General features: G+C 46.8%; 1 protein-coding gene across 3 annotated transcripts in view; it reads right to left on the bottom strand.

The window, feature by feature from the left end:
• The window catches only part of EGLN1 (egl-9 family hypoxia inducible factor 1), a 66663-nt gene extending 60568 nt beyond the window's left edge, over nt 1–6095 (bottom strand). For 2 of the 3 annotated variants that reach the window (XM_085857473.1, XM_085857470.1), the window contains exon 1: nt 5107–6095. In XM_085857473.1, coding sequence (XP_085713599.1) covers nt 5107–5937 — 831 coding nt within the window. In that variant the 5' untranslated portion in view covers nt 5938–6095. The remainder of the gene's footprint in view (nt 1–5106) is intronic. The other variant, XM_085857472.1, reaches the window with a different exon arrangement.
• Between the last annotated feature and the right edge of the window lie 6874 nt (nt 6096–12969).

Raw genomic sequence — 12969 nt, 5'->3', positions numbered from 1 at the left:
TGAAACTCCTGGATGAGAGTTTATAGCTGGGTCGGGATTCAAAGCCAGTCTCGACAGCTTAGATGAGTGAGCATACCTGGAGGACACTATGCCATCCTGCCAGCCCGAGACCAAAGACCACATAGGGAGACGAAAATGAAAAACTCACTGGAGTATAATAGCCTCAAAGTACATCAACCATGTTGAGGGACGTCTTCATCCTGTGGTGGACTCAACAGGATGTTCAACTCAAGTTGCATTGGAGAGCAAATATGAACAATAAAAAATAATGTACAGTGTCTATAGAAAGTCGACACCCCATTTCAAATTTTTCACCTTTTGTCGCCTTATAGCCTGGAATTAAATTACATTAAATCAGACTTTTTCCACCTTTATTTACACATCGTAACCCACAACTTCCAAGTGAAAAACAAATTACACAAATTTCAGAAAATTAATTAAAAATACAAAACGAGAATATCTTGCTTGGATAAGTTTAGCATGGTGTTGTTGGATTTAGCCTGGTGTTGACTTAGTGGTTCGGGTGGTGGCTTGGGGTCCTAGGGTCCTGAGTTAAAGCCCTGTTGGCTGCTGAATTAACACCAGGGGGTTGACTCAGCCTGTCATCCTTCTGAGGTCGGCAAAATGAGTGCCAGTGTACTGGTAATAGGGGCACTGAATCAGAGGCATATCCGTGCCCCTAACCAATGATGCAACCAGCAGCTGAAAAGGCTGCACACGAAGGGAAGGGGTATTGATGGATTTATTAAATCTGGTATTGGTGTGACACAAGCATGACAGGCTGAATGGCCTCCTCCTGCACATAATTTCCTTACAAGTAGTGTCCATCTTCCCCCTCCCCCCCCCCCCCCCGGTTAATACTTGGTGGAAGCACCTTTGATAGCAATTACAGCTGTGAGTCAGTTGGAATTGGTCTCTACCAACTTTTCACACCTTGATTGGGCAATATTTTCCCATTGTTCTCGACAAAACTGTTCAAGTTCAGTCAAGTTTCAAGTTGCGTGGGGAGTGTTGAGGAACAGTAATCTTCCAGTCGTTGCACAGATTTTCGATTTGATTTAGGTCTCTGGCTGGGCCACTCAAGGACATTTATCTTTTTGATCCTTGGCCACTCCAGTGTAGCTTTGGCCGTGTGCTTTGGACCGTTATGCTGAAAGGTGAAATCCCATCCCAATTTCAGCTTTCTTGCAGAGGGCAGCAAGTTTTCCTCTTGGCTTTTTCTGTAGTTTTCTCCATCCATTTTCCCTTATATCTTGACAAGTGCCCCAGTCCCTGCTGATGGGAAATATCCCCATACCATGATGCTGCCACCACTATGCTTCACATTAAGGATGGTATTCTTTGGGTGATGTGCTGTGTTGGGTTTGTGCCAAATGTAACGTTTTGCATTTACGCCAAAAGGTTCCATCCTGGTTTTGTCAGACCACAAAACTTTTTGCAACGCGGCTTCCAAATCTCTGGAGTGTTATTTTTTTGCCTACCTCAAATGGGACCCATAGTGGGCTTTTTAAGTCATGGCATCCTTCTTGCAACCCTACCGTACAGGCCAGACTTGTGGAGTGCTTGGGATATTGTTGTCACATGCACACAGTGACCAGTCTTTGCCATGAAGGCATGTAGCTCTTCCAAAGCTGCCATTGGCCTCTTGGTGGCATCTCTGATCAGTCTCCTCCTTCCTTGGTCATCCAGTTTGGAGGGACGGCCTGATCTAGGCAGGGTCTTGGTGGTACCATACGCCTTCCACTTCTTAATGATTGTCTTGATTGTGCTCCAAAGGATACTCAGGGCCTTTGAAATATTTTTTCCCATCCACTGATCTGTGCCTTTCCACAACTTTATCCCAAAGGTCTTTTGAAAACTCCTTGGTGCTCGTAATTGAATCGGCTGTGAAATGCACTACCCAGCAGAGGAAACCTCCAGGAACAGCTGATTTTATTCTGAAATAATCAGAATCACTAAAATTTAACACACACAAGTGGAGGCCAATGAACTTGGTGTGTGATTTTGAAGGTGATTGGTTACACCTGAGCTCATTTCCAATTGCTATAATAAGGGGGGGGGGGCACTTATCAAACCAAGATACTCTAGTTCTGTATTTTAATTTTCTGAAATTTGTGTAATTTGTTTTTCACGTGGAAGTTTTGTGTTACGATGTGTAAATACAGGTGGAAAAAGTCTGCTTTAATGTAATTTAATTCCAGGATATAAGGCAACAAAAGGTGGAAATTTTCAAAGGGGGTGTAGACTTTATATAAGGTAGGTGTAGGTGTGTAGGTGTGTAGGTGTGTGTGTGTGTGTGTGTGTGTGTGTGTGTGTGTGTGTGTGTGTGTGTGTGTGTGTGTGTGTGTGTGTGTGTGTGTGTGTGTGTGTGTGTGTGTGTGTGTGTGTGTGTGTGTGTGTGTGTGTGTCACTTGTTTAGCTATTCTTACTATTTGTCAATAATACCCACAATAATATCTTTCTCGATGTCATAACATCCACAATGTCGCTCTTTCGGAAATTTGATCGTTCTTTCGAACAGTTCCAATTTCGCAGTCAAATTGTTTGGCATACTGAGAGACGTTTGGCCTTGGCTGACCAGTTCAAAAGTACAACTTCGCTGATAACCTTCAAAACATCACAGGCGAAAGCCGTAAATGTTTAAACGTCTTTTTGTTGTTGTTGTTGTTGTTGTTGTTGTTGTTGTTCTCATAATCTCTCTCTGCCCACACTTGGACAGTCGCCGATCAGAAACATCTTTGGGCCACTTCATCTGGGCATTTAATGGGCCATCTCGTTTCCTCCCGGTTCAGAAAAACAGTTACTGTGTTAGCGAATGCATATTTGACTGGGATTCAATCCTGAACGCAACCCACTGGTGCCATCACTCGTACAAATTAATCCACTGTGCCGCTAGAGGTGCCCCTGCACATTTGGCAAGGAACTCAATTTGTTCATTGTGCCGGTGATAGCTCGCCTGCTCTTTGCAAAAGTCACCGTTGGATGTTTAACGTCCACCAACTAAACGCCGGCAGATGGGACGACCAGCTCAACATCTATCCGAGGGACGGCACGTACATCGATGAATCACCCTGCCTGTGAAACACCGGGATGACAGTTTATAACCCAGGCTAGATAGTTCAAAGGTGAGTGCACATACTTCTGCGCAACCCCACCAAACAGCGAAGCAAGTCAACAATAACATTGCACTAAGTAACTGGTTGACATTTGTGGAACACAAATGGTATTAACATTTTTGTCTAGCGAGCAAAGTGGCAAAGGAACAATAACACTTTCAAAGCAACGGAGTAGCAATTTTTTTTTTTTTTAAGCCAAATGATGGTTCAAATCCCAATATGTGTTTGTCCACTTTCAACCAACGTCCTTGAAATTATTGTAAAAGTACACGGATGCCTTTCACACTCTGTCCGTCCTGCACGTGATACATGTGCAAGCTCCTCCAAAGAGCCTTTGGTCCCTAACAGTTAATAGCTCAGCTCTCGATTTGCTTTCAGCGAGTGGAAGTTTCCTCGGCACGAGGGTTTATGCCCTCTGCTTGCGCAACAAGGTGTGAGAATTCCTCGTAGATTTCCATCGACAAGAACCAAAAATTAACTTTTAAAGTCGTGTCTGAATAACAAGGTAAGAGCAAGCAGGTATGACGGCACCGGACTTACTGAAGTTGGAGTGAATTGTGATTTTTGTTTTGTTTTGTTTTTAAACCTACCCAATGGCACGCAAAGCTAGTGTGGGCATGCATGGGTGCAGATTGCCTTTCGTATCCACCGATGAAACAAGCGAAACCACCTGGTTTATTTGCTTACAGTGTAGAAGGTGTTGCCAGACAGCAACCACACTTTAGCAGAGCAAGAGGCATTTCTGGAATCAATGAATCTTCAAGAAGACCTCTTGCTACCCACAATAATGGCAGGGATTTGTTCAGGATGCTGGTGACAAGTCACCTACTCTTCAAGAAAGACAACGCAGGATCTTTAACGTCTGCCAACTAATGCTGCCAGAAGATCCACCCATGTACGCAAAACACCAGAGTGATGCTTTATAGCTTGGTCAATTAGAAGTCGGGGTAGACGTATACCTCCAGGGTATCCCACCGGCCACAAGGCTAATACAAGTCATCATCAGGATTCAGTTATGCAAGTTTGACCCGGGGCTAGACGTATACCTCCAGGGTATCCCATCAGCCACAAGGCTAACACAAGTCATCATCAGGATTCAGTCATGCAAGTTTGTCCTGGGGCTAGATCCACCTCCAGGGTATCCCGCCAGTCACGAGGCTAATACAAGTCATCATGATTCAGTCACGCAAGTTTGACCTGTGGCTTGACGTATCCCGCCAGTCACGAGGCTAATACAAGTCATCATGATTCAGTCACGCAAGTTTGACCTGTGGCTCAACGTATACCTCCAGCCACACGGCTAATACAAGTCATCATCAGGATCCAATCACGCAAGTTTGACCTGGGGCTCGACGTATACCTCCAGGGTATCCCGCCAGCCACAAGGCTAATACAAGTCATCATGATTCAGTCACACAAGTATGACCTGGGGCTTGACGTATACCTCTAGCCACACGGCTAATACAAGTCATCATCAGGATTCAGTCACGCAAGTTTGACCTGTGGCTCAACGTATACCTCCAACCACACGGCTAATACAAGTCATCATCAGGATCCAATCACGCAAGTTTGACCTGTGGCTCGACGTATACCTCCAACCACACGGCTAATACAAGTCATTATCAGGATCCAATCACGCAAGTTTGACCTGGGGCTCGACGTATACCTCCAGGGTATCCCGCCAGCCACAAGGCTAATACAAGTCATCATGATTCAGTCACGCAAGTTTGACCTTGCAGCCGTCTCTCTTACCTAGTTATCCATCAGAACACAGACCCTAACAGGTGCAGCTGCAGGAGGAGTCGAACATGAAATATTGTGAATCAAAAATACAGCAATAATGATAAACGTCATAAGCAACTGATGTAACTATGGCAACGAATTCCCCTTTTAGTGCATCGTGAGCAAATGTGGCGGTGATTACGTGGGTACAAGCCTCCAGTCGTTGAGAGAGACCCCATGGTATTCACACAAGACACTTTTCCCCCACCTTGGTCCGCCCGTTGATCAAGTAATGACCCAGGCGGCCGTGACAATGTAATATGAGCTCGTCGATCCGAGCGAGGAGCACGGCGATGGCCTTGCAACCGGCCTCGCGTCCTTCCACCCAGGTGATCTTGTCGCCACGAACAACCGACGAGTCGGGACGTCGGCTCACCAACTGGCCGTCGCAGAGCCGGCCGTCCTGCTGCAGTACACGCACTTCACCCAACACCGCGTCGCCGAGCTCGTCGCCCACGAAGCCGTCCAGCACGCAGATGCCGTGCTTCATGAGGCACGGCGCGATGTAATGGAGCGCCAGTTCACGGGGGTTCGCGCTCGGAGAAACTCCGTGCCCCCCAGGACGGCAGCGCGCCGCTCCCAGGGCCGATATCTCCGTGGAGCCGCTGCCGGGGAGTTCGCGCTCCGACGTGAGGCCTCTGCAGTGAGGAGCCGACGCGACGCGTTTCATGAGGATCAGGCCCGAATTGGGGGCGGCCAAGGACGTGTCCGACAGGTTCCTGGGCATGGGGCTCCTGGTCTTTTTGGCCTGCGAGGAGGACGGCTCGGCACTGACACTGTTCACGTCCTGCGACGTGGTCATGGCGACCCGGACTCCTGAATCCTGTACCTGTACCTGTACCTGGGGGTTCGGCTGCGTGTGAGTGTGAGTGTCCCCAGGGTGCTCGACGTTCCGCAGCACCATGTCCATGTCCATGTCCATGAGCTGCGCTCCGGCTTCTCTGCTCGTCTCCTGGCAACCCGTGTCCTCCACATCGTCGTCCTCCTCCTCCTCTTCCGTTAACGATTCCCGAATCAAGTTCGCGGCTGATTCTCTCATCCTCGTGGTGTGACCATGACCATGAGCAGCCGCTCGTCAAACCGGAACTTTGACCGGTCGTATCGCCTCAATGGACCCCGCTCACACAATACACACTCATACGTGCACGGGGGAGGGAAAAGGAGAGTCCGTTTAAACAACATCCCGCCCACTGGACCCACGAACACCGACTTCCCTTTAATGACGTCATAAAAACACACACGGCCAAGCATCCTCTTTTAGTTCACCCTTCACTTCGACAAAAAATGTTCCCTCATAACATCGCTTGCATCAATATATACACAGTATATAAATAAATACTGGAGATCATTGCATTCGTGCAACGGAATTTAATATACTTATACACCGCTCCAATTCCTGTCACACGTGCGGATGCTGTTTGAATTCGTCGTTTTTGCTATCAAACCAGGAACAAAACAAAACAAAAAAAAGGAATCACATCGTTTTAAGAACCTAAGAATGAAGAAGTAATCAATATAAATTGGGAAAATAAGTTTAAATTAAAAATAAATAAAAAAATACTGTGGTAGTGGTGGTGTTACTTCATGATAAAATCCCTCAGACGAGTTATTATCGAACAAGGAACATGGAGGTTCCTGCTCTTTGGACCGATCAAGGCTGGCGCTAACATTAATATCAAGGATCAAATCAGGCAAGGAAGACGGATTTTAAAAAATCATTGGGATGCCTCGGCCTGGGTTCGATTACAGAGATCCCGAACACACAGCGGACGCTCGAACTATTCATTACACCACCGAGTCTGCGGAAAGTCCTATATATATATATATATATATATATATATATATAGATATATATATATATATATATATATATATATATATATATATATATATATATATATATATATATATATATATATAGATATACAGCTCTGGAAAAAAATAAGAGACCACTCCAAAAAATTTTTAAATCAGCATCTCTCCATGTATGGCAGCCATTCCATTCCAGTGTCTGTTGAATTCCAACACAGGCACACCTCATTGTACTTAGTGAGGTACTGATGAGGTGATCACCTGTACCGAATCTTATTTAACAAGGAAAAGTATAAAAACCACTGCTGTGGTCATCACTATCCTCTTGCAATAGGACCAGCTGGATGGCAAAAACAGTGCTCGTAGTACCTAAAAAGTAATTGAAATCAAAAAAATAACTATTGACCATGCCAAAAGAGTTGAAAAGAAAAGTTTTGAGTGAGGAAAAGGAGGGTTCAATTCTGGCTTTACTGGCAGAGGGATACAGTGAGCGTCACGTTGCTTCCATCCTTAAAATTTCAAAGACGGCGGTTCATAAGAACAAGGTCAAGCAGCAGACATTGGGGACAACAAAGCTACAGACTGGCAGAGGGTGAAAACGACTTTTCACTGACTGGGATGACCGCCAACTCATTCGAATGTCACTCAACACCCATAGGATGACATCAAGTGACCTACAAAAAGAATGGCAAACGGCAGCTGGGGTGAAGTGCATGGTGAGGACAGTTCGAAACAGGCTCCTAGGGGCAGGGCTGAAGTCGTGCAAAGCTAGAAAAAAGCCCTTCATCAATGAGAAGCAAAGAAGAGTCAGGCTGAGGTTTGCAAAAGACCATAAGGATTGGACTGTAGACGACTGGAGTGAGGTCATCTTCTCTGATGAGTCTAATGTTCAGCTTTGCCCAACACCTGGTCTTCTAATGATTAGACAGAGACCTGGAGAGGCTGACAAGCCACAGTGTCTCGCACCCACTGTTTAATTTGGTGGAGGATCGGTGATGATCTGGGGGTGCTTCAGCAAGGCTGGAATCGGGTAGATTTGTCTGTGTGAATGACTCATGAATCAAGCCACGTACAAGGTTGTCCTGGAAGAACACTTGCTTCCTTCTGCTCTGACAATGTTCCCCAACTCTGAGGATTGGTTTTTCCAGCAGGACAATGCTCCATGCCACACAGCCACGTCAATCAAGGTGTGGATGGAGGACCATCAGATCAAGACCCTGTCATGGCCAGCCCAATCTCCAGACCTGAACCCCATTGAAAACCTCTGGAATGTGATCAAGAGGAAGATGGATGGTCACAAGCCATCAAACAAAGCCGAGCTGCTTGAATTTTTACGCCAGGAGTGGCATAAAGTTACCCATCAGCAATGTGAAAGACTGGTGGAGAGCATGCCAAGACGCATGAAAGCTGTGATTGAAAATCAGGGTTATTCCACAAAATATTGATTTCTGAACTCTTCCTAAGTTAAAACATTAGTATTGTGTTGCTTAAAAATTAAGATGAACTTGTTTTGTTTGTATTACACTGAACAACAAAAATTTTTTACTGGAGATGTGTAAAGTGATTTAGACTAATTTGGGTACGCTGATTTCAAAAATCATAACCGTTTTGCTGTATCACGTCAGGATTTTCAGTAACAGAAATATTCCCATTGCCTAGAAGTCAGGATTTCAATGAAATTTACAAAAATTCATTTATTCATTTATTTCATCATGAATGCTTCAAAATTATAGAAATTACAGAAAAACTCCACTAGAATGTAATTAAAAATGCTTTAGGCATTTGGCTTTGCGTTTGTGCTGCTCTGTGTCAGTTTCACGATGCAGGAACCAGCAGAAATCGCCCATCATGTTCGGGTTGTGCCGCCCTTGGTAACGCGTCTCCATGAGTGAAATCTCTTGGTGGAATCGCTCGCCGTGCTCGTCCGAGACTGCTCCCAAGTTGTCAGGGAAGAAGTTCAGGTGCTGGTGTAGGAAATGGATTTTCAGGGACATCCTGGAGCCAAGTTTCCTGAAGGACTCCAGCAGCTGCTGCACTATTTCTTCATAGTTGTCCGCGCGCTCGTTCCCCAAGAAGTTGTCCGTCACAGCTTTGAAGCTCCTCCACGCTGCCAGCTCTTTGGGGTTTAGAGTTGTCGGAAAAGTTTCGTCCTTCATAATCTGTCGGATTTGCGGTCCAACAAAGACACCAGCCTTGATCTTGGCCTCCGACAAGGTGTTGCCAAACTTTTCCTTGAGGTATAAAAACCCACGCCCATTCAGATCCATTGCCCGTACAAAACTTTTCATCAAGCCGAGCTTTATGTGGAGTGGTGGAAGGAAAACCTTGGCTGGGTCGACAAGGGCGACATGCTTCACGTTGTGTCGACCAGGTACATGCTCTTTTCGCTCTTCCCAATCTTTCTTCTTCCAGTGATTCTTGTCGTCTCTGCTATCCCAGAGACAAAGGAAGCACATGTATTTCGTGTAGCCTGACTGCAGCCCTAACAACAGCGCCACCACTTTCAAGTCTCCGCAGATGTGCCAGTTGAAGTCATTGTACTTGATGGAATCAAGCAGCTGCCGCATAGTCTCATAGGTCTCTGTCATGCCGAACGCGTGAGCCAGTGGGACTGATGGTTTCTCGTTGCCATTGTGGAGCAAAACAGCCTTCAAGCTGTTCTTCCCCGAGTCGATGAAGAGGCGCCAATCTGCAGGATCGTGATCACACCCAAGTTCTTTCAACAGACCGTTGATGTCACTGCAGAATGTCATCGTGTCTTCCATCTCAAAGAACTCAGCCATGTCTCTGTGACGTGCTCTGAACAAGGATATCTTGGTGTTAGGTTCAAGTAGATTCCACTGCTGCAGCCTTGATCCAAGCAGCTCTGCCTTCGCCTTTGACAGCGAGAGATCTCTTACAAGATCATTTAAGTCTCCCTGGTTCAGAAGGTGTGATTCTTGAGTGTCGGGTTCAAAAGGTTCATCATCACCATCCTCTTCACCACTGCTTACAGCTATGTTCTGATCAGCTGGAGGTGTTGGAACGGGGTTCTCGTCATCATGAGGCACAGGTTTACGAGCAGAGACGCAGTCAGCGTACTTGATGTGACCTTTATTCTTCTTGTTGAAGCCGGCGATGCTTGTGCAGCAGAAATAACAATCATCATGATGATTCTGCGGCTCACGCCATATCATGGGCACCGCAAACGGCATGCTCGCGCGCTTGCCCACCAACCACTGAGTCAAGGTTGTGTGACAGCTTGTGCAGCAGATGTGTGGTGCCCAGCTCTGTTCTTGGTCCCCCACCTTACACCCGAAGTAGTGAAAGTAGGCGGCCTTCATTTTCACTGCTGTAGATATACTTCGCTGTTGATCTTTTTTGGTATACCGACCACAGACATAACAGAAGTTGTCAGGATGATTGGTACAGGAACGCCTACTCATCTTTATCTGAAAGAAAGAAATATAACACAAGTTAACAACAACTGTACGAAATAGACATGTTAAAGACATATGTAAATTTCATTGAAATCCTGACTTCTAGGCAATGGGAATATTTCTGTTCCTGAAAATCCTGACGTGATACAGCAAAACGGTTATGATTTTTGAAATCAGCGTACCCAAATTAGTCTTAATCACTTTACACATCTCCAGTAAAAAAAAATTTTTGAAATTTGTTGTTCAGTGTTATTTGAGGTCTGAAAACACTGAATCTTTGTTGTTATTTTGACCAGTTGTCATTTTCTGCAAATAAATACTCTAAATGACAATATTTTTATTCGGAATTTGGGAGAAATGTTGTCAGTAGTTTACAGAATAAAACAAAAATGGCAAAAATGGCGTGCGAACGGCCACGTAACTCGAATCACGGCACGTCGCCCACCGGACGGACAATCCAGTCGTGACCCTCTCGGACTAACGCCGGGAACCAGTCACGGGTGGACCTTTCCGTCTCACCACGATCGTGCCAATCGGCCCCCGCGTGGGATAGGGTTGCTCGCCAAATTCGACCTACCTAAGTACCCACACGGAGGGTAGACCGGGCGATCGCACCTCGCCGCAGGTCGACTTCGGACACGGGCCACTTAAGCGACCCGTTCCGTACTACCGGGATAACCGAGCGGTGTTATTCGTCGGCCTCGACGGTTCGATTAATTATCGGGCGTTTTAGCCAACGACCAACCCTTTACGTGAAGCAAGATGGGGATTCAATGGAAGAAAAGACGAAGCGAAGCGGGAAAACAGTTCAACATAACTCACATTTATTTCGCGATGAACGGGAAGCACATATATACAATTACACCAAAAGCACATGTAAAAGAAGAAGACAATGCAATATTACACAAAAAGCAAATATAAAAGAGAAACACAATGCAGAGCTATCCGACTACCGAGCACACGGCAACACTTATACAATTTTACTTCACAGACGGCGCCGACAACACGTATACCCAAAGCAAAAGAAAAGAACCACCCTCAAGGATGAGGCGGGTAGGCGGGCCGAGACCGTGTCGGGCCTACCGTCTGATGATGAGACGCAGAGTGGCGGTGGCGCCTCAACTCCGCGGGCCTCGCGGACAGTGTCTGGTAGGGGGTGGGAAAGGGCCCCCTTGTCGCACTATCTCAGCGCGGGGGGGGGAAACAGGAGGGGGTTGTTGATGCTCGGGGGGGAGGAGGATATCACCCTGTCTCGGGTCCTGCGACGAGCGTCTCCACCTCGACCTCGGTCGCGCCGCCGGCCTCTCCCTCTGCAGCTCCCGGCACCGACGCGAGCACCCCCTCGTCCGCCTTCGCCGTCGCCACCTCTCCACAGCTCCGTCTAATCGCCCTCTCCGTCTCCTCTCTTGGCTCGTCCCAACTCTTCACTCTTGACTTCTCCCCTCCGAACCCACAACTGCCCACTGAACTGCCTTGACTGACGAACGCAGCCGTTTATATAAGCCCCGTAGCTTCGCTTCTTCACCTTTGACCCTCTGCCTCCGACCCTTCAGCTCTCTAACTGGCTCCCCATTGGACCGAGGAAAAGTGGGCGTGAATGCTTTTTGATCCATGAATTTGCATATAGCGTCCTCACTCCAACGCCCTGGAGGCGGGGCCAAATCGCCCCAGCTCGCCGATAGGACGGAACAGAAGTGGGCGTGAGTCGTTTTTGATCCGTTTTTCTTCGGAAAGTCTGTGATGTCTCTGAACACGCTGTTCGGTGCGCGCCCTGCACGAGTCCAGTATCGGTGCCCACAAGTGGCGTGGGAATGACGGTGATGCGATGGTGGCGAGTTGTGACGGTAAAGGTCGTGGCTGTTGTTGTGAAGCAGCGTTGTGGTTGGTGGTTGTTGTTGTGAAGCGGCATTGTGGTTGGTGGTTGTTGTTGTGATGGCTGTTGAGACGTGGTTGGTGGTGGTTGTAATGGCGACTGGTCCAAAATAAAGATAGTAAAAGAAAAACGGCTATCCTGAAGAGTCGCAGCCCGACTGAATGACATTTATTCCCTCTAAACAACGGGTTTGGGCCTAACTACACATATACTTACAGAGATATCTCACCTAAGGGACCTGAATGGTGGTTTGCGAATTTCGTCAACCACAACAATAGATATATATATATATATATATATATATATATATATATATATATATATATATATATATATATATATATATATATATATACACATTGTTGCGGATCCGGGGTGGCAGGAATCTGACCCGGTCCGAGGTGCCAGCCCCGCCACTGCCATCTCCGGGAGTCTATAACGCCGGCCGGCTCGGCACAGGCCTCGGGTCACGCATCTTCAATCGCGATACCAATGTAATCCTGTACTTTACCAGTTGGGGAGATAGAACCCCTGGCAACAGACTGGCTTTGTCAGTGACTGAGCGGAGTCTACCAGCCTGTAACCACTTTGGCCCTATATGCCAATCGGACGGATTGTTCCTCGATGCGACACAAATTAATCCATAGCGGCAACTGCATAAAAATGAACCAGATTTATTGGGGAACATCAGGGATCACAACACAAGCAATAAACACTACAATGGTTATACTAACCATCACTAACCCGTTCTTAACTAGGGAACCACGGTCTAAAGGTTTCGAGGGGATCACTACAAAATATGCCTTATACAACACGTGCAAACAAAACAGACAGACAAACAGCATGCATGCAGGACAAGACAGAGTACTTGGTGATGGCTCATGGACGAGAGGAAAGCGTCCAAAAAGCAGAAATATCGTTTGTAACAAGCGGTGGTGTCCACGGGTTCAAACTCCCGCTCGAACGT

This window comes from Eptatretus burgeri, chromosome 15 (genome assembly GCF_056783735.1).
Source record: "Eptatretus burgeri isolate ZD-2024b chromosome 15, Ebu_testis_v1, whole genome shotgun sequence".
Classification (NCBI taxonomy): Eukaryota; Metazoa; Chordata; class Myxini; order Myxiniformes; family Myxinidae; genus Eptatretus; species Eptatretus burgeri.
Note: the sequence above shows the minus strand (reverse complement) of the source record. Positions and strands in the feature narration are given on the sequence as shown.